Raw genomic sequence first — 22,568 nt, forward strand, 5'->3', positions numbered from 1 at the left:
GCATGTTGACCTGCCGTCGACCGTCGAGGCCATGCGTCGACTCAGAACCAAACTCAGAACTGAGCCGCTGCAGGCAATTGTTGGTAATGAGCCTATGCGAACTCTTCTAATATGTAGCATCTCATGGTCCTGTCTGGAGATGAGATAGTCTTTGAGCGTAAGCAGCTTGGCTAAATTATTAACCAAGTGGCCAGGCTTCCTGGCCACCATTTCAATGCGATTTCTGTCCCGGGCGAAATGGTGGGCGAATGCCCGGTCTTGGTCAACAACACTGCCGTGCCAGCCTATAGCCTTGCTGCCAGCAGCCGAATGCTCATTGCTTATCCCACCAGTGCAGGACTGTGCAGGCAGACGTCCCAACTGACCAGCAATAACACGCTGTGTTATTTTGGCCTGAAGCATGTCGACTGTCTGGTTCAGCTCCCCCAGATATAAATTTCTTGCCTTCATTTTGCGACGCGACCATTTGGTTGGGCAATCTATGTATAACTGGCCGTACCAGTTCCAAACCACTTCGGCACGCATGCTTTAGAGGACGAGTCCGCATGCACCGGATGACCATCGGGTGTGCTTATCAGAGCGAAGGAAGGATCCCCAGCCTGTCCGGGCCGGTTCGCTGCTCACAGAGCCATGGGTAGCCAGAATTAGCGGTGTGTGATGCTGATCGACGAGCGATTCCAACAGATTCGAATTCCGCGTTCGCCACACCTGGAACTCAGTCGCGACATAATCGATTAGTGAGACCATAATCCGTCGCGGGACGCGGCCCATTACTATAATACAGATGCCGGCGCCGCCCATCGCGGCTGGGACGGATGGCCGGCGGAGGGCACCTCCGAGATCACCTCGCTCTTCCTTGGCTTCTCGCTGGAGGTTTCTGCAGAAGATTCGCTTTTGAGGCGCCATCAGGGGCATCAGAGCCTCGCACAACCGGTCAATCTTGACTTCGTTCACGCCTCAAGGCGCAGCCTTGAAGCCCATCACCATTGGGTGAAAAGTATCTGTTGTCATGTCACATACAGTCCGTAACTCTTGCCGAAAGTCTGTTTTCGTCCATACCTAGCGAAGCGAACCTGCACGGTTTTTATCTTTTCAGATAGGGGCACTGGCCGGTGCGGCCGGTGCAGCGTGCACTGGAGGTTTCTCAGTTTTGTCTCACTGAAAGCTTCCTTAATTTCATCAGCTCTCCGGGCTTGATCGTGGCGTCTTGGGCGTTGCTGTTCACTGCGCTCAACAGAAGAAATGTCTTAACAATTGTTTTGCGAGCTGCAGCTGTCGGAAAATATCGTTATTTTGTGAGATCCTGTTAGAGAAAAAGAAAGCGGCGATAGGCAGGCACGACGTCCGCCGCTTCCGGTTGCCCCTTGGGTTTGCCAAGGACTGAAAGTTTCACTGAAGTCTGAACGCTACCACACGCCGCGCAAAGAAGCCCAGGTCTTGTGCGGCAGCTGTGGGAAATAGCTGACTCGCATCATATCTGCGCTTGACGGTTTCCTTATCGTCCCGGCCTCTGCACCGCGTCGATATTCCTCCCTAGTTGTTCGAGCCTCATCCATTTTCACCTTAAGAGTCGAACACAGGGGGATGTCGTCCCGGTTCTCCCCATGTATTATTCGCCAATCAGCTTAACACTACCAGTGACGTCACTGGTGGATCACCAATCGGGGCCGGCCGGCCGGGCCCGTAGGAGGCCAAACGCAGACGTTTTCAGAAAAGCGTGTCTAGCGTGAGCCGTATAGATACAGTCTTGGATGGAGTTTTGCTGTGATTCGGCTCTCCAAGAGTGCGTCAGCGGACCAGGACCAGGATAAAGGTCATAGTGAACCGGCATCTGATAAAATCCGCCCACGGCTTAGCAGCCGACTTCGACCCTTCGCCCTCGTAAAATGCAAAAGCTTGCCGGTTATCAATCCACCTGCATCTCATCTGCTTACTGCCTATATCGACCAGTTACTGCAGCCGTTTTGGAGCGGCTCACGGCCGATAACACGCCGGGCGTGCGCTAACCGCCGGTGCTAAGCGCTAACCATTGAGTGCGCGTGGCCGACTGCCGCCCCGATGGCGCTGGCCCCCGGCACCGACACCGGCGCGGCGCCGCTGACCCATGGGGCCGGGGGGGGGGGATTGCTAGAGCCGGAATTGGGATAGAGGCCGGTATGGGATTGGGATGAAAACTCAGCGAGACTAAGGGATTGTGTTGTGCCTTCGGTAGGCCTCCACAAATCACCGGTGTAGTGCCCTCAGGGCCGCCGGTTATGAAGCCTTTGGAGGCACTGGTGTGGGCCCTCAGAGGCATTGGTGCGGGGCCCCGGAGGTGCCGCTGTGGGCCCTCTGAGGTGCTAATGTGTGGCCATCAGAGGCGCCGGTGAGGGTCATCACAGTTGCCATTGTGGGCCCTCAGAGACACTGCAGTGTAAGGTGGGGTCGTCACGGTCGGGTGTGGGACCCTTAGAGCTGCTGGCTCGAACCCTTTATAAGCCGACAGGGGCTCTCAGAGACCGACAAAGGGCCCTTAAGAGGTCTGCGGTGTCTTCAGGAGCCCTGTGGAGTCCTCAGAGACCAGCAAGGTACTCTCAGACGCCGGTGGGGGCCCTCAGAGTCGTCGGTGCGGGGCCCTCAAAAGTCACCGGTGAGTGGCCGTCCGATGCGAAGGTCCCGTCTGGGGCCGTCAGAGGCTCCGGCGTTGAGCCCTCAGAGCCGCCGATATAGGTATGGCCTTAAGAAGCACTGATTTGGGCCTTTGGAACTTCATTCAGGGGTGTCGGTTGAACTCAGAGGTGGCAGTGTGCCCGCAGTGTGGGGCCCTCAGCTGGGCACCGCTTTGGGGCTTTCACAGCCGCCGGTGAGGGCCCTCGCAGGCGCCGTTGTGGGGGCCTTCAACCATTGGTTTAGGGGGTCATCACAGGCGTGTGTGGAACCCTTTGAGCTGCTGGTCGCTGATAGGCCGGTAAGGGCCCTCAGAGGCCGGTAAGTAGCCCTCAGAGGTCGCCAATGGGCCCTGAGAGGCCGGCAAGGGGCCCTCAAATGCCGACAAGGAACAATAAAAAGCCGGTGTGTGGCTCTTATGGAGAGAAGTGTGGCTATTGTGTGGCTATTCGGAGCACATAAGGTGTTCTTTCGAGCCCTGTGGGGCCCTTCTGAGTCGAAAATGCCAGCGTGGACCCTCAGCCGCCAATTGGCGTCGCAGGGCCCCTCGGGCCCGAGAGGCCCCGTATTCCGATGGAGGCACGTGCCCCCTGCCCCCCCCCCCTCCGGGTGCAGATAGAGAATGCAATCGGCGGTGCGGGACACAATTGCAATCGTTCCAATTCTCCCGTCGCGAGGTCGCATCCGACCCATATATCCCAACATGGGTGGAGAATGTTTGAAAAAGTTACCCCGGCCGGCGACCAATGGTCGGAAAGACGATATTGCTCACATTGTTGTCAACAGTCATCATAAGCAAACCCCTTACGCAGCCTTCTTCAATGTTGGGCAGCTCAACCTCCTATAAAACAAACAGGGAGTCGATCCAGGAATATCGACTGGTCCCGGTCTCGCAGCTCAGTCGGTAGAGCGTTGGACTCCGCGTGGCAAGAGTAGGTAGGTATGCGTCCCGGTTACAACAGTCCGATTTCGAAGCGAGCATCGGACGCTCGGTGTTTATGAGCATCCTGACGAGTACGCTATTATAAACACTAAACAGATATGGTTGCGGTCTTTGGCACTGGCAGGCCAGTCGAAGGCAGCGAGGTCAAGCATTGTTTCAGAAAAAGTGCGCCGAAAACGCGCCAAATTTTCGAAACTGAACCCGATTTGAGAGCAGTCTTGGCATTGGCGACCACACGCGGGTCCTGGGGTCGGAGATTATGGTATGTTAAGCAAATAGTTAGTTACCTGATTTGCAATATTACGGCCATGGCAGTGAATATTTGAAGAACGAGTTTTCTTTTCTCGTTTCGAGACAGCTTCTAGGATTTACAAGAGTGGAAAAGTTACCCCGGCCGCGCCGGGGTAGGCTGAAAGTTACCCCGGCCACGGCCGGGGTGGCCGGGGCAGGTTCTCCACCCATGTATCCCAAGATTGTCAACCCTGGGGCTCGGGTCGGCAATGTATCGCCATCGGCAAGGAAATCAGCTTTAGGTGGGTAAAAAAGCTAGTAAGAGTCATTAGTTGTCGTTACGTTCAGTAATAGTAACGATAAAAAGCCAACTGTACCCGACGTACGGCTTGGAGCCGGGCGCCGCGCGGTATCCACCAGTGACGTCACGCTAATGCTTAGCGACCGGTCCATTGGAAATTGCGGGATGATTCTACCTCTCTTATACGGCCTTGGTCGAACAGATCTCGCATCCGTCTGCGAGGCACTGCTCTGGTGTATCAACCTTGTGCACTGCATGCTTCGTGAATGTTGCGCACTTCGCCCCCCCCCCCCCCCCCCGCCAAGCTTGGTGAATCCGATGATCATATCCCTCACCACTTTCCGGTTAGTTTCAAATGAGCACGTTTATTCTGCATGCGTATCTTCAAATTGTTTGTGCATTAGTGATAGGTCGTGGGTAAGGTATGTACGAACCTATGGAGAGGCGCGTGAATGTACCTGTAGTTGTATACAAATAGAATAGTTTTTATAAAGGCCTTGCCTGTAGTGAGTGACTGGCTCGGGTGAAAGAATGTGCTGCCGATTGTTTTCATTGTTCCTATTGTTTGCGGCAGGGTTCTTCCCACGTCGATCTGGTGGCGCTGTTACTTCCGTCCCTTTTGCCAGAGTGGTTCTTATTGGCCCATCCGACGCCGGCGATGCGATGGTTAGAAAGAAAGTTTTACAAACTTTTTCTTTTTACCCCGATCACGTTGGCCGAAACCACTTTGAGGTTCTTTGGCGGCGTCTCTGGTCTTCGCTTGGTTTCTTAGTCGGCCGTTCCACATCGACAATCTGGACGTGTCATATGTACCACTCCATCCGGCTCTGGTCGCTTAGGCCAAACTCGAACCGATGGTATGAGTCTTGCTCCTCATCGATGATCGCTGAGCATTTCTGTGAGCAGAACACCCAACTCCGCAGCACGGAAGCAGCATCGGGTGCTTCTGTTAAGGGTATGCTATACAGGGGTGGGATTTGTATCTCCCTGCCACAAAATCAAACTGAGCACCCCCAAAAAACGTACCTTTTATTATAATACGAATATGCTTATTTCTCTAGTTGGAGATGCCTACAAGGGAATTCAGGTGAAGTTGTTTCGTTCATATTGTGCTAATATGTATGGCTGTGAGCTCTGGGATGTGACGGGTGACTTTCCGTAATTCACACCCTTTCAAACTACGGAGCGCAAATGGAGCCGTTTCATAAAGCCAAAACTGGAATTGTTTACACCTCCGTTAATTGGCACATTTGCCCCCCCCCCCAGCGTTAATATAACAAGACTTATTAAAGACAAGAAAAGACATGAGTGTTAATAAAACAAGACTTAAGGCTGAAACAGACTCTTTCCGCGTTCAGGAAATCGCATGCGAGAGCCTATTCAAATACATTATAATTCTTCCCGCATCAATCGCATCCGGGGGGTGCGTGCGATTGATGCGAGCGTGCTTCCATGTATTTGAATAGGCTCTCGCATGCGTTTTCCTGACTGCGGAAAGAGCGTTTCAGGCATTATACTTCCTTGTAGGTCACTCGAAACGTCCCGTTTCGTCACTCGAAACGTCCCGTTTCGAGAATACAGAATCCTACTTAGTGTATCATCGTTCTGTTCAGTTCAGGGGGCGTCGAAGTCTATTTCCTACCAACCTGGCACTTCCCGTGCCTACGTCAACACGAGGACGCCCGAGGGCATTAACATACTGAAGACAGGGGAAAATTTTACCTTTTATTTCACTATCAGTCGACTTGCATGTAGCCCTGTGGCCTGTTCGTCCTTTTATTTCCACGCTATATTCCATCAATTTTTGAGAAAAAAAAACTGATTAAGCAAGAAAAGTATGTCAACTTAATTGAGACGGTCCTAGAAAGCCAGAATAAAAATTCAATAAGCCTGTCCATCTTATTTCCCACCACTTCATAACAAAAACCAAGTAGCAAAACCACAGGAAAACATGCGAAAGAGTCCTTAGTAACGCCCTAGCAACTTATTTGTCTGAAGTGCGCAATACATATGTGTCACATCTGGGAAATTTAGTAACTACTTTACTATTCAACTAGAGTTTGACTATAAATATATTATATAAAATATATATAAATATATATGTATATATATTTATATATATACATATATATAAATATATGTATATATATATATATATATATATATATATATATATATATATATATATATATATATATATATATATATATATATATATATATATATATATTTTCTTTGAGGCAGATGTCATTAAACAGCAAGGCAGCTTTCGCTTTTGATAGTTTTTTGTTGAGTTTTTGGGCTTGGTTGAATGTTTTCTTGATTGTTTCAGGTAGCGAGTTTAATGTTTCAGTTATATTCATTAAAGTTTTTCATTTTGTCGACGCGTTTCGATTGTATTCTCAAACAATCATTTTCAAGACTGAGTACAAAATCAACAGGGTCCGTCGGGATATGCTACTTCTCATTCGTCGTTTAGGAAAATAGCTATTCAACAAAAACATGTGACGGCATAATCATAACACTCACTAAGCTGGCGCAAATACGACAGTCAGCTATTTACATTGATCGATGATCGTACACACATACTACAAACGTGCATGTTTCATGAAGCACTCACTCACCATTTGAATTATTTCCATCTACATGACATTCCACACAGTTTCCTACATACAATTCAGGCGTGACACATATCATCTCTACACTCCCCAGAGTGCCAGAGAGATGTTTGTGTACTTTTGTATGTTGAGTGGTGGTTTGTGTCTGGTGATGTATATCGCCTCGTGTATGAACAGTCGATGGTGGTCGTTGACAGTGGCGATGATCTCAGTGTTCTCCTTCAGGTGTTTGTGAGTGGGTTTGTGTTTGTGTTGTTCAAGCCAGTGTTCTACTGGGCCGGTGTCTTCTTGGATGTGCATCGTGAGTCAATATGTATATATATATATAATATATTTATATATATACACATCTATATATATATATATATATATATATATATATATATATATATATATATATATATATATATATATATATATATATATATATATATATATATATATATATATATATATATATATATATATATATATATAGATGTGTATATATATAAATATATTATATATATATATATATATATATATATATATATATATATATATACAACGTATATACAACGTATATATACGTTGTATAATATACGTATATATACAACGTATATATACAATATATACAACATATATATATATATATATATATATATATATATATATATATATATATATATATATATATATATATATATATATATATATATACATATATACAGGGTCTTTCATAATGAATGTTACTTTTGAAAGAGCTATTTCTCAGGACATATATGTTCCTCATGTAATATGTACCATCACATGAAACAGAAACACATTAGCGTTTTTGCACACACAACTTTCATTTTAATACTCCTCAGGAATTTTCCGCTGATCGCCCTTAATTAAGGCACACGTTTCGGCCCTCTGATGAAGGTGTCGCACCCCGCGCCTCACGTCTGGGTCCAGGCTTCCAGCAAACCCTTCCACTTTGGTTCGCAGTGGATGGCTGCAGGAGGGTTTTGTCTCAGATCAGCCAATGCGACTCCCCAAAGCCAGTAGTCCAAGGCCCTATATACCAGGTAGGGTCGTCCGGCGATTCTACCTTTTCGTGACGTCAGCTCGTGACGTCATTTGGAGTCAAGTCTCGAAGCCCCGTTCAATCCCCATGTAAATGAGCGATTTTCGAAGCACTGTAGAATGAAGTCTGCACAAGATATATCAAACCTAAGTATCTTATCTGAAAGAGCAGACAATTTTCTGCAAGTTATCTATTACGTGTTTTTCGCTAAATCTTTTGCTTTTTTCACAAAAGCGTAAAATGTCCCCCCATGTCTCCGCAGCCTCCCTGCCGCCGGCCGCCGCGCGGTCGCGGTAGTGTAGTGGTTAGCGTGCCCGCGCAGTATTCCAAAGGTCCCGAGTTCGAATCTATGCGGTGCGGAACTTTAATTGCAATTCCAAGCTGAATATACGCATATCCATAATAAATTATTATTCGTATAGCTAAACTGTCACCAAGCTATCCATATAAATTGACTTCACCCAAAATATCGGCAAGATTCTATTAAAATATAAATTCAAATATGGCGGCTTGGACTGCCGCGTGCGTTAGGCTCCGCCCATAGCTCCGCCCACATGCGTGACGTCATTCGTGTTAGTGGACACGCAGAGAGATAGGGGACGACATGGGCCTGCAGTAGTCCAGCGGGGAGATTTCAGGGCTCCGTGGTGGCCAGGTCGCTCGGTGAGGCGGCTGATAACGCGCTCTTCGAAATTTTCGATCAGCCACTGGCGCAACAGCTGCCGTGGTGTGCACTGTGGCACCATCCTGCTGGAACCACAGGCCGTCTCTTTGAACCTTGTCCCTGACCTGAGGCAGAAGCATTCCTTGAGCAGCCTGAGGTAAGCCACCCCGTTCAGTGTTGACCCAGGGGAGAGCCAATGGCTGAAGACTTGTCCGTCGACCGTAATCCGTAATACGTTTTGTGTCCTTTTTCATAAAGCCTGGAATTGTAGAATTGTAGTTGTAGTTTGTAGGTTTGTACTTTCGATTGTACAAATCTGTTTCATAAAGGAAAAAGTACAATCCGAAAGTACAAACTACAATTCCACAAACCTACAACTCACATTCGGCAATTATCAGCCAAAAAACTAGCAATCTGTTTCATAAAAAGAACGGTTCCTCTGATTTTGGGATTTCCTTGACGGAAAATACAATCGAAATCTACAACGCCCTAACCGTGTGTAGAATTTCGGAGATGAAGCATAGGAATCAGCTTAACGTTGCTAATATTTTAATTCAATAATAACCAATGCTCAGATACACGATATGTATTATTACTGAGCGAGAGAGCGCAGCGAGCGAAGCGAGGTCTTTTCAATATTACGAAAAAAAATATCAGTATTGAGCCGCCCGGTCCGGCCCGGCCAGTAACACTTTTGACGGGCTAATATCTCAGCAACCGCTGGACCGATTGGCCTTCGGTCTCGAACCCCCTCGATCCGGCTGACCCACGCCAATGGCGTTTTTGAACGGAAGGAACTAAAGCGCTGAAATTCGTAGCATCGTTCGGGCCTATTCATTGTTTATAATTCGACAAAAAGACGGCATTTTATCAGCAATTTATTTTCCTTATTCACACGAACCTTTTATCAGTAGGTAGCCATAATAAGTTCACGAATAATATCTCAAAGTGAAGGATAAAAATATACCTAGCTATTATTGATATCAATATCTGTTTTTTTGCGGATAAAGTTCTCTGGGAAAAAAGAGCAGCCTACGCTCATGTCCTATTAGTTTCCGGCTCAGTTTATTCAACCAACACTAATGGAATGACCATGCACCTTCTCTTCTAGATGTTGCCCATTTCCTTTAACGCAGTAGGAAAGCTTGTATTTTTATCAGTTTTCATCCCGTCTCCTGGGTGGCTCCAGCCTCCATCTATTTGCTTCTCGCTTCGTAATGCTCTTGCATTTTGATTTTGGCATTTGATTCGCTGGCTTTCTTGTTGCTTCATGTTTCACTAGGCTGCATTACTTATCGAAACGGGTAATTCAAGGCTCAAAGCAAAGCAGGTCACATAGCTCGTCGCTAGGTAATATGACGGTCAACAATATCCATAATAACCACTCTATAACTCGGATAGGCTTAACCTAAACCTTTTTCAGCCATTTTTGCATTATTTGTCTGAACAATTCATGAAGCAGTCTTTCAAGAAACTAATGACTTGTTGGACTAACCCAGATACCAAATCTCGAAACAAGCACATCTTGAAATGATTGCAATGTTGAAAATGTTAATACTTTCAGCATAAAAGTTATAGCTATGCATGTGCAAAGCGATGGCTGATCCCTAAAAGCAATTCAAGTTATTTATCAATAATTATTTCTTTTAAAAATTGCAAAAAACGGTCAGCACACCATACGCAATTTGCAACACAACGTCGAAAACTGTTGCAGAAGTTTTTGTTTACTCCGTTGCCATGGAGACGAAGCCCCGCAAAACTACGCTCCCGGATCGAAAGTACAATTCTATTGACGCCGCATGTCCAGGATTTATGAAAAGAAGTAGTTTGTAAAATTGTACTTTGAAAACTACAAATGTACAAACTACAATTGGATTGTAGAATCTTTATGAAAAAGGACATTGGTGGTGTCGACATACTCTGCTTTTGCGTGAAAGAAAATTGGCGTTGTGAATTTTTTATTTTTTGGAACAAAACCCTAATCAGTTTGCAACAATACGCATATAAAATTCACGATATATATATATATATATATATATATATATATATATATATATATATATATATATATATATATATATATATATATATATATATATATATATATATATATATATATATATATATATATATATATATATATATATATATATATATATATATATATATATATATATATATATATATATACAACGTACTGTCAGTCTGGAAAGAACCGCGCATCGGTGTGGTGGATCCATCAAGCCCCACCGAGGAGAGCGTGCTAAATTTGAGGGCCACCGGGCCAACTGACTACTGAGCTGACATCCTCATCCATCCTTTTATAATCCATCCCTCGGGTTGCATCTGATTCGGCGACTTGCAAATTTAGAAGCCGATTGCCTCAATTGATGTGAGCGTAGCTTGGACTTTGTCAGAAGAACTACATTGCTCGAGGACGCATCCTCTACCTGTGAGAGTGCCTAGAGCACATCGCTGGGAATAGCCAAACAAACTTTCATTTTTGTGCAATTCTTTTACCAAGGATTTGTCATTCTCATCCGCGCCCGTATTTTCCATTGCGATATGTCCCCACAGACTTTCACATTTACATCGAGTTAGCATCCGTCTAGCAAAATAGCCTGTGAAATGTAGCGAAACCCGTTTGCTACTGCTAAATCCATTGCCCACGAATGATCTGGTGTGTAACTGAAAGCATCCAGTTCACTGATCGGCTTGGTCTAGTGGCTGATTCCTGTGAACGGAGTGCGCTACAAATTTGGACAGAAGTCGTCTGGATCCATTTCGCAGTTGGATCCGGTGAGCTGCAGGACACCGCTTAAGAAAGGGTGCCTTAATATAAACCGGAACTTTTTACATGACTGGTTGTCAGCTATAGCATTTCCCAGTCCTCTCCTAACCGTTGTAAATAAATTTTATCAGGGCTCTAATTAGGTATATTTTCCAACAAATTTTAACGAATTACGAATTTTCAAACATATCCTGATTTAGCTTACGCGTCATTAGGAAATACATGCCTTCACGCTGCACATTCTACAATAAGCCAAGCAAAGCGTCGATAGTCGATAGTTTTCCCAAGATTCCCATAGATAAGGTTGAGCAGGAAGTCACGTGACAATTTCTGCTTGGAGTTGCGCCCCCCTGGTATTGAGGCCCGTTAGTGAAGAAGAATATATCTAGAAATATCGCAGTTTATTGATATCTTATATCTTTTTATGACAAAATGTAGTTAAGTATTTTTATAAATTTAAATTTTATTTGATAAACAAAAATAGGTAAAAAAACAGTTAAGGCCTAAGCGTAAACACTCAGCTTTATTCATGTAATACTCTTGACTTGTTTTGCATTGAAGATTCAGGCTAGCAAATTTGTCATACCCAGTCTATGCTGAGATTGCTGTAGCGTATTTCAAATAAAATAGGCATAGGTATAAATAGGTATAATAGATAAGTTCACATAACCTTTCCAAGGGTATAACCACAGGGAACACGACGCATTTGTAGCCGAAACATGTTTTTTGGGGAATAGATCTAAGATCCTCTTGATATTTACAACTGAGGATGCATACTAGCAATAAATGGCAATAAACTGTTGGCAATAAATGTTAGCATCGCTATTGTTTTTGGTAGTTATTCACATCTATCTATTATTACTTATATAATATTGGTGGACCGTGAAATAAGGAAACAGGACGGCAACGCCTTTATTTAATTTGATTCAGAATCCTCATTATATGAGCATGACTGTCTGGAAAACCAGCTTAAAAAGATTTTGTGCAAAGGAGACGAATGACGATGTCATATTTACAGTGAGGTCCACCGCCTTTGTTGCGCTCACTAGGGTTGTCAAGCCTCAATGGCGAAGTTCTCATCGCCTGCCGTAAACGATTGCCTCGCCGTCCTTGGTTTTGTCTCCATTGTCCTTGCGTTTCGATTCCTCCTTCCAGCCTCGCCTGGGTCCACCATTCAGTCCAGCCTTGGTTATAACGCTTCAGTTTCTCTTTCCCTCTTTCTATATCGCTCTGGACTCCCTAGGTTCCATATCACATTCTGATGACCCTTTCTGATTAGACCCAAGTCCGCCTGATGTCAGGTCTGAGAAAGCATAAAAGAAGCTTACACTCTGAGCCTCCCCATACACTGATGTATTGGCGGCCGATCGCAATAATGACCTTTGCTTATTGTCACAAGTGCGCCGCATTCGCGATTGTTGCCCGACGCCTGTTTGCAGGTGAGCCCACTACAGTTGTTATACATATCTAAAAACCGATAAACTTTTAGGCGAAAAAGGCACTATTCCAGGCCCATATTTTTGATTTTTTTTGCGATATTAGGTAAAAACAGAAGCTTCTTATCCTAGGAAAAATAAAATGGGAAATCTTTCAAAGGTGGCACACTACCTTTAAGTACCTATAGGCACGCTGCCTCTGGACTAAGTGGTGAGCCCATGGCTAATCCACTATGCTGAAAATATTCATCAGAATCGAATGAGAGGCAGCCATAGTTTATGCAGTTTACTTTTTGCGATAAAGCCTGAATGTTTTGTTGTTTTTCTTGTTTTTTTTTGCGATAAAGCCTGAACGTTTTGTAGCGGGGTTTCGCCGTTGCAGGGCTATCCGGGCTGGGGGCCGGCTGTTGCCCGGCTAATGGTCCTGTTCGTGAAAAGGGGTCGGGCGCCAGACGGTATAGCCGATCGGCGTCCTGAGCCGCCCTGTTTTCGTCTGCGTCGGGTGCAGAGGCGGTGCGCGGTCGGACTTCCTGCGCTCTGGTAGATGATTGTATTTCATCTCCTGATAAGATTTGCTGTTCAGCTTGAAAGACGAAAAAATGTAGCGCATCCGCGTTACAGTTTCTTCTCGTAGACTGATGTGTCATGGAGAAGATCGTTCACTTTTTTGGCGTTATCACTACGGTTCATAATGGCCACTCCTCCCTTGTCTGCCTCTGTGATAATTATTGACGGATCGTTAGCGAGTGACTTCAGAGCCTTCACATACCTTTTTGGCAGTGCATCGGACTCGGCTGACATGGCTTTGCAGCAGAATAGAATTCATTGAACGAATCCTTTTTCGACATCTTCTGGCGTCACTCAGTGTTGCCAGGTCGAGTGATGCCAATACCTCCAGAAAATGTTGTAAAAACCTCTAGAAACCTCTGTTCCATTGCCGCTGATTATGATGTATATGTATATACCTGCATACCTACTAGAGATGTCAATCGGATACCAACTTTTTGGTATACCGATACCAAACTGATCTGGCCACCGGTTTTTACTACAAAGTGTTAGTCGGTCAGTATGTATTGGGATCATTCAGTAGTGACACCTTGCAGCGATCAGTGTGGACCGTGATGACCGTAGAAAACTGTGAAAACACATACAAAAGACAATTAACTCAATGTAGCTTACGATTCGCCCAAGGTCACTGGGGGGAACAGCCACAACAACACGTGAGCTGCAAATACCCAATAAACTGACAATTTAACAACGAAAATTATTTCTTAATCAGTCCGCAAGAGACAATTTCAGATAGGTAGCCAGCTGGCACTGTGAGACAAACGAATATGCATTTATAACAGAGCGAATAAGCATTACACGATTTGTGTCAGTGTATGGCTACTCACTTCGTCCGGGACGATAGGCGACTTTAGTACAAATGTCAGTGACTCAGTATGGTGATACAGCCAACTGCACCGTCAGTATAACCGGCAATAATATTTCGGCTTCAGTATCGGTCCAAGTGGCAATCACTGTTCAGCAAACCGTATTTCACTGCGCCCCGATCAGGACAGCTCTGATGCCGTTCAACATGCGTCACATATCATGACAAATCGTCTGGGGCGGTCACCTGAAAATAGCAAATGCAGTCGTTTAGACAAAGCAGCCCTCACTCAGGCTCTTCCATAACAAAACCTGAACAACCCGTAACGGCGGGAACATGGCTCCCCAAAATTAGGCACAGCTCTCCTAATTTTCCTTACGCACTGAGGCGGCTATGGGCCGCCGTCGCGCGGCAACGTCACATTGCGACGGGACGCGCGAACAACCGCATGCTCGTCAGTAGACACAGGCGAGCCCACGTAACGCCGTACACGTCGAGCGAGAAAGTAACGAAATATCACTTCTGACATAGCAATATGAAACACGGGCGCCGTCGTACTGCCATCCGCACAGCGGAGCACAATGCACCAAAGTTCAGACCGGGTATCAGCGCTCACAAGCGTCTCGGTCTCATCGGTCGCGCTCCGACCAAATCACGCTACTCAGCACAACGGCTCCCCGTCGCGGAATCTCCATCCCCGCTCTTCACGAGGAGAATCAGTTTGTGGACGGGTCTGTCATATTCACTGTTGCCAATGCGCACACGCACACTCCTCACTAGACCGTCGGCACCTGTGTGCGCGTCGACCACTCGTGCGAGCGGCCACCTGTTGCGTGGAGTGTCCTCGTCGACGACAATGACGATGTCGTCCTGACTGATGTTCGGCTCTGGATGATGCCACTTTCGTCGCTCCTGGAGAGACGGAAGGAACTCTCTCCGCCAGCGCTGCCAAAACTGATTGGCGAGGTACTGGACCCGGCGCCAGCGCTGTCTCCCGTAGATGTCAGGCCGGCAGAACTTCCCAGGGAGAGGGAGCACTACCTTTGACTTTAAGGTGAGCAGCTGGTCGGGAGTGATCGGCTCAACTACACTAGTGTCATTCATACTGACACAAGAGAGAGGGCGACTATTGACTACTGCTTCCGCTTCCGTCAGTAGAGTTCTGAGCAGCTCGTCATCCAGCTGCTGACCGAGATCTTGAAGGAGACTGCTCAGCGCAGAGCGGACGGTGCGTATCTGCCGCTCCCACGCACCTCCCATGTGGCTGGCCTTGGGTGTGATGGGGTTGAACTGTACCCAATCACAGTTGTCCTTTAACAGAGTGCGTCGGATGTTGTCGTGGTCCATCTCAGACAAAGCAGCTTCTAGATGTCCTCTTCCTCCGATGAAGTTCGTACCTCGGTCGTGATACAGAGCTCGAACCTTTCCTCTTCGGCAGGTGAATCGGCGGTAGGCATTGATAAAAGCATCCGCCGTCATTGAGTTGAGGGTCTCTAGATGAATAGCCCGTGAACTTAGACATGTGAATAGGATCCCCCATCGTTTGACTTCACTGCGCCGTTCTCTGACGAAGAACGGTCCGAAGCAGTCAACACCTGAGTGGGTGAATGGCTCCGCTTCGTCTACACGCTCGCTGGGAAGATCTGCCATTTTCTGACTGCAAGGCGTTCCTCTCAGCCTCCTGCACTTGATGCAGTTCTTGATGTGACGACCCACAGCCGATCTTCCTTTCACAATCCAGTATCCAGACATCCGGATTTCGCTCAGCGTCAGCTCCCTTCCTGAGTGACACGTCCTCTCGTGGTAGGCTGCAACGACAAGACGAGTCACGTGATGAACCTTTGGCAAGATCACTGGATGTACCACGTCGAAGGGCTGTCCACTCCTCTTCAGCCTGCCTCCGACGCGCAGGAGTCCGTCATCTGCAACGAAGGGATCCAGTCGGTACAGATGACTCCGTTTCTTCACTCGAACTTCAGTTGAGGGCTGAGGTATCGTCAGAGTCGCAACTTCGTCCCCAAACACCTGCTGCTGCACACTCTTCAGTATGACGAGCTCAGCTCTCTTCATCTCTTCTGCTCCAACTGGTGATTCTGTCAACGATGGAACAAGTTCAGCGTCACTGCTTTGACGTTTTTGTCTCACTCGCTCCAGCAAACGTCTCCCGTATCTGATACAGATCGCGATCGCTCGTCTTGCCCTGAACCAGCTAGAGAACACGACTAGCCGGTCAGACATGTTTGGAAAGCCTTCGACCTGTTTGGAGCGCGTAGTCAGAACTGTTTTCTTCTTGACCTCCGGGTCGTCATCTTGGAGTTCAGTCTGAGCTGCTTCATTCGGAAGTTCTCCTGCTTGAAGAAACTTCGGTCCACGCCACCAGAGATCACAGTCCTTGATGGCCGCTGCCTGCAGTCCACGGGAGGCCAGATCTGCTGGGTTTTCATCTGACTGTACATATCTCCACTGATCGGGAGTGGTGTGTTGTCGGATCTGCTGCACGCGGTTCGCGACAAACACGTGAAATCGCCGGGTTTCGTTGTGTATATATCCTAGAACGACCTGACTGTCCGTCCAGTAGTAGTGCTCGATGCCTGTGATGTCGAGCTCCTCTTGCAGAAAGCATCCAACTCTCACGGAGAGAGCGGCCGCCATCAGCTCCAGTCGAGGAATTGTAGTCGATCGCTTGGGAGTCACCTTTGACTTGCTCATCACAAGACACGTCGAAATCAGGTCGTGTTCGTCTTTCATACGGAGATAGGAGCACTGCCCGTATCCGACGGTACTGGCGTCAGAAAAATGATGCAGTTCGTACAGCTTCATCTTGCCGCCGCCAGGTTTGTAGCATCTTGGTATCGGTGTCTCTGAGAGAAGGAGCACGTCTCTCTTCCAATCCAACCAACGGGCCACCGTCTCTTCTGGGACAGCTTCATCCCAGCTGTATCCGTCGCAGCACAACTGCTTGATGATTCTCTTGCCCTCCAAGATCACTGGGGAGACGAGACCCAGTGGATCATACAGCGAAGAAACTGATGATAAAATCCCTCTTCTCGTCATCGGCTTGTCCGGAATCACAGCGTGAAAGCTCAGCGTGTCTTCCACCGTATCCCACTTGATACCCAGGGCTTGCTCGAACTGACCTGAGTGCTGGCGACCGACTTCCACCGATGGGTCGCACCCAGTGGCACCAGGCGACAGTGCTTTTAGCACAGACGGTTCGTTCGACACAAACTTGTGAAGCGTGAAACCGCCTTCTGCACACAGCTGGACAGTGTCACGGGCCAGCCGTATAGCAGCATCCGAGCTTTCCACGCTTGTGACGCCGTCATCAACGTAGAAGTTTCTACGTACAAACTCGGACGCTTCTCTTCCGTGTGTCGGTTCATACTTTTCTGCTATCATGTTCAGCGCGTACATCGCGCACGCAGGCGATGACACCGCACCAAACAGATGAGTGGTGACCCTGAACTCAGCCGGCTCTCGACTCGTGTCGCCCTGTTCCCACCACAGAAATCTCAACAGATTCCTGTGCTCCTTGCTGACACCAACCTGGTTAAACATCGCCTTGATGTCGCAGCTCAGAGCCACTCTTTCTTTCCGAAATCTCACCAGGATTCCTGCCAGACTGTTCACGTAGTCCGGGCCCTGGAGCAGCTCGTTGTTCAATGAAGCACCTTGATATTCCGCGCTGCAGTCATAAACTACACGTATCTTGTCCTTTCTCGGATGAACGACAGCGTGATGGGGAACGTACCAGGTCTTTCCCTCCCTCTTTGACGTCGTCGTCGTCTGGGACACATTCAGTGTATCCTGCTGCGAGCGACTCGTTCATGGAGTCCTCGTAGGCGTCCTTCAGACCAGGATCTCGGGCAAACCTTCTCTTCAGACTGTGTAGACGTTTTATGGCCAGGTACCTGTTGTCTGGAAATGTCACTTCTGGATCCTTCAGAGGCAGTGGTCCCTCAACATGACCATCCTCCCGCTGGTGGAACTGTTCCTTCATCACCTTCTGGAACTTCCGGTCGTCCTGAGAGACCTTCTTGTGAGCGCCTTCATCCAGAAAGTCCGCTTCCAGCATGCGTGCCACTTGCATCAGGCTCACTTCCTGCACACGCGTCTTGAACGCAAAGTGGCATACCGACACTTCATCTGGCCCTACGCGCGCACAGTGACACGTCGAAGTGATGTTGGGCCCGTGCGTAATACCCACGATGGTCCACCCCAGCTCCGTTCTCATTGCCCAGGGATCGTCACTGTCAACTGAAACCACCTCTTTCGGCTTCAATGCGCGTGCGCAGTTCACGCCTATGAGCAGGCCAATTTCAGCTTCAGGGAAGTATGGGGGCAGTTCTTCCTCCAGATGAGCCAGATGCCTCCAGTTTCGAGCTGTTTCTCGCTCCGGTATCAGCCACCTTTCTGCCGGTATCTCATCACGAGAATACGTCGCAGGTAGCATGATACGCTCCGGTGCATTCAGTCCCTGAACTGACAGGTTTGTCACTCTCTTGGTCACAACTCTGGTCTTGCCCGCTATGGTGCTGAGCTGAAGAGTCACGTCTTCTCCTTGTCCAGAGACCTGTCTGAGCGTTGATTCTTGAATGAAACAGGCATCCGATTGAGGATCTAGCACAGCATAGACTGTCAGCTGTTGTGACGGTTCCAGCTCGTTGCGCAGAATGACCGGCACGATCATGGTGTGAGAGCATGGTGGCACGAACGAGGCGTTGCGTTCAGCTCCTTCACCTTCAACCGCAACCTTCAGGGACGTAGCTTGGGTCTGAGTACATCTGTTCGTGTGTGACTTGTATTGTCTTCTGTTGTCACCTACTGCTGCTGCTGTCCTCTGTCCTGTCGACGCGCCTCGCGTTCCTGCCCTTGCGTCGTCATGAAGCAACGTCGGATGAGAGCGTCCACATCTGTCACAGCTTCGCCGACTTCGGCAGTCTCTCCAGATGTGCCCTCTGCACAAACACCCTCTGCACAGCCCAAGTCGTGTTACAGCGTCATGTCGCTCGGACACTGACATGTTCTTGAATGTCTGGCAGGATTCTACAGGATGCAGTGACGAACAGATCCTGCAGAGTCTGGCAGTTCTGTCTGTCTGTCGTGCATTATCTGACTCTTGACGTGGTGCTGATGTCCTCCCATCGGACGAAACGGACGAGAAGAACGTGCGCGCGTTCTCCTTCCTGCGTTGGCCAGCATTGGTCGTTCGTCTTGTTCCACCAGCTTCGTCGGACCTGTCCAATACCGGGCCGCACGCCACTCTTGCTTCCTTACTGAGGAAGTCCGCGAACTCTGCAAACGACGGATAGCCGGGAGAACAACCTTCTTGTGGCTCGTACAACCTGACGTCAACCACGCGTCTCCACCTGTCGACGATGTATCGTGGCAGTTTTTTGAGGATCACGTTGTTCTCATCCACTGAGTCCAGTGAGGCCAGTCCACTCACATGTCTTGATGCTGTCTTACAGCTCTCGAGGTAGTCAGCTAGTTGTCTCAATGCTTTCCCGTCGCCGGGTCGAACTGCAGGCCACTCATGGATGCGCTTGCGGAAGGCATTGGCAGTTATGAAGGTGTTACCGTACCTATCATGGAGTTTCTTCTTGGCATTGTCGTATGCATCTGTAGTATTCAGGTGCAGCAGGCTTTCAATCATCGATCTGGCTTCTCCTCTTGTGTATCTGGACAGAAAGTGTAGACGCTCCTGCGGGCAGGCTGTCCTGTTCTCGATGTATGTTTCAAAGCTGTTCATCCACAGATGATACCTCTCCTCTTCTCCAGAAAACACATCTGGCTCGATAGCTGGTAGACGGGCGCGCTTGCTCTGCTCCACCAGCAGCTCGGAGAGACCTTTCAACACATTTGTTGTGTTGTCGTCTTGATCTTGTTGGTCATGATCGGGAGGCTGGCCGCGTGGCTGAAAACTTGGTGCCTCCACATTCAAGCTACCTCCAGCAGGTCCAGTCGCTGCTGCTGCGTGCGACTCACTGGGAGGCATGCCAGGTGAGGTTAACATCGGTCTTGCTCCACTTGAGGGTCTCTGTTCATTACCCTCCTGAGACAGCATCCTCTGTTCTTCCAACACTGCTTGCTGTGCTTGTGGTTCATTTGGTGGGCCGTCTTCTGCAGCGCTGTCATCCAGTTCTCTTTCAAACCTTTCCACGACTTCCTCTTGCATTTCTTGAACGGCCATTTGAGTCTCCAGCTCCAATGATTCCTGTTTCCACTCGAGCTCTTGGCGCTGTCTATCCAGATCCTGTTTTCTGTTCAACATCTTCAGCTTTGCTTGAATCTCGGCCTTGTTGTGTTCCGCCTGGATGCGCATCAGCTGGAGACCAGACTTGACTGACTTAGAGGAACCAGATTTTGTTGACACACCAGCGCGTGAGAGTGGTTTGACACTTGTTTTCTTCAGTGTGCTCTGGTACTCTTCAAGAGCAGTCTTAATCTGGTTCACAGTCTCCATGGTTTTCTTATGTGTCTCAGTGTGTCTCTGAAAGTCTTCTGGGGAGAGAAGATGCTGAAGATCTTGTTCCACCTGTCCCAGAGAAATGTAGGTGTGAATCCACTTAGCAACATCTTCTTCCATGATGCCCGGGAGTGTCTCGACTGAAGTATCATCATGCCGCACAAGCTGCGAGCCGAGCTTCATCAGGTCCTGCAGCTCCCGTTTGAACGCCTTTGTTTTCAAGCTGGTCTGGTACTCTCTCCCAGCTTCAGTTGGAGTGATGGTCCTGCCTGACATCGACTTGTTGCCCGACATGTCCATCTTCTGACTCCGGCACAGGAAGCCTCCGACAGAAAAGAGTGACAGAGATAACAACAAAGCTGCACTACTTGTAAGACCAGATGACATGAAGTTGTCAAGGTTTGTCAACTGTAGGAAATTAGGACATTCTATAATACAGGATATCTCAGTTAATATTGTTAGTCTCCTTGAAGAAAAAGTGTATCAGTAGGGTCTATACTGTCCCATGAAAAACCTGAGAAACTTATCTACTGTGGCCAATCGTCCTAATGGAATTTTCTACTGATCTGGCCACCGGTTTTTACTACAAAGTGTTAGTCGGTCAGTATGTATTGGGATCATTCAGTAGTGACACCTTGCAGCGATCAGTGTGGACCGTGATGACCGTAGAAAACTGTGAAAACACATACAAAAGACAATTAACTCAATGTAGCTTACGATTCGCCCAAGGTCACTGGGGGGAACAGCCACAACAACACGTGAGCTGCAAATACCCAATAAACTGACAATTTAACAACGAAAATTATTTCTTAATCAGTCCGCAAGAGACAATTTCAGATAGGTAGCCAGCTGGCACTGTGAGACAAACGAATATGCATTTATAACAGAGCGAATAAGCATTACACGATTTGTGTCAGTGTATGGCTACTCACTTCGTCCGGGACGATAGGCGACTTTAGTACAAATGTCAGTGACTCAGTATGGTGATACAGCCAACTGCACCGTCAGTATAACCGGCAATAATATTTCGGCTTCAGTATCGGTCCAAGTGGCAATCACTGTTCAGCAAACCGTATTTCACTGCGCCCCGATCAGGACAGCTCTGATGCCGTTCAACATGCGTCACATATCATGACAAATCGTCTGGGGCGGTCACCTGAAAATAGCAAATGCAGTCGTTTAGACAAAGCAGCCCTCACTCAGGCTCTTCCATAACAAAACCTGAACAACCCGTAACGGCGGGAACACCAAACCGATACCAACTTGGTATTTGGTATTTCAATCGTAATGTGTTTGGTATTTTGTTGGTATCATGAACCCTCACTTATGTATAAGAGGCCAAGAAATCGGTAAAAAGTTGGTATTGCCCTCATTTTCCCAAGTTGGTTTGGTTTCGGTATTTCCCCATGGTTTTGGTTGGTATTTGGTTTGGTATCGGTATTCCGATTTTCCGTAATTGACATCGCTAATACCTACCTCCGTATCACAAACCGTGGCGCTGTTTCAAAGCACGCTGCCATCCGCTGCCAGCGCGTGATGACATCATCAAGCCCATTGATCCAACACTGCCAAAGGGTCTGTTCCAGTCGCACTTCCTAACACCTCTAAGCTCCTCCAAGATTGCTTCCCTGTTCCAGTGTCAGCTCTAGCCCCTACAAATCAAAGGAGGATCCTGCTCCAGCCTCCTCTATCTTGCTCTTGGAGGAGTTTAGAGGTGTTAGGAAGTGCGACTGGAACAGACCCAAAGTGTGACGTCAGCGCGCTGGCAGCAGCTGGCAGCGGGCTTTGAAACACCCGATTGTATCCCTAATCAAGATAATTCACTTATCCTTCGCATTTGTCCACATAACTTGGTGGACTTGGTGCCCACCGTGGGCACCAGCCACGTTTACATAGCCTTGATGCCCACGGTGCCCACGGTATATCGAAAACTTTTAGCTGCAGCCGGCGGCCAGAGCCTCAATAGTGAACAAGCCAAAAGTAGGGTTTTCGTTTCCATCAATCTGTAAAAAGTGTGTTTAAGCATGGAATACTTAAGGATAATAACAT

General features: G+C 47.7%; 1 protein-coding gene and 1 long non-coding RNA gene across 2 annotated transcripts; both read right to left on the reverse strand.

Annotated features, from left to right (window-relative positions):
• Window positions 1–13,733: 13,733 nt before the first annotated feature.
• LOC122381161 lies at window positions 13,734–15,943 on the reverse strand. The gene is made up of 2 exons (XM_043365017.1): window positions 14,073–15,943; window positions 13,734–13,813 (listed from the first exon to the last, which is right to left on the reverse strand). Exon 1 carries the CDS (start codon window positions 15,800–15,802, stop codon window positions 14,708–14,710), a length of 1,095 nt encoding a protein of 364 aa, XP_043220952.1. The 5' UTR covers window positions 15,803–15,943; the 3' UTR covers window positions 13,734–13,813; window positions 14,073–14,707.
• Window positions 15,944–21,112: 5,169 nt separating this feature from the next.
• Window positions 21,113–21,721, reverse strand: LOC122381167. The gene is made up of 2 exons (XR_006256483.1): window positions 21,452–21,721; window positions 21,113–21,192 (listed from the first exon to the last, which is right to left on the reverse strand). It is a non-coding gene; the product is annotated as an uncharacterized LOC122381167 (long non-coding RNA).
• Between the last annotated feature and the right edge of the window lie 847 nt (window positions 21,722–22,568).

This window comes from Amphibalanus amphitrite, unplaced genomic scaffold, assembly GCF_019059575.1.
Source record: "Amphibalanus amphitrite isolate SeventyFive unplaced genomic scaffold, NRLGWU_Aamphi_draft 000010F_arrow, whole genome shotgun sequence".
NCBI lineage: Eukaryota > Metazoa > Arthropoda > Thecostraca > Balanomorpha > Balanidae > Amphibalanus > Amphibalanus amphitrite.

Excerpts from the sequence above, each read along its gene's own strand:
- LOC122381161 (XM_043365017.1), bottom strand. The coding sequence starts at position 15,802 with ATGTCTGGATACTGGATTGTGAAAGGAAGATCGGCTGTGGGTCGTCAC.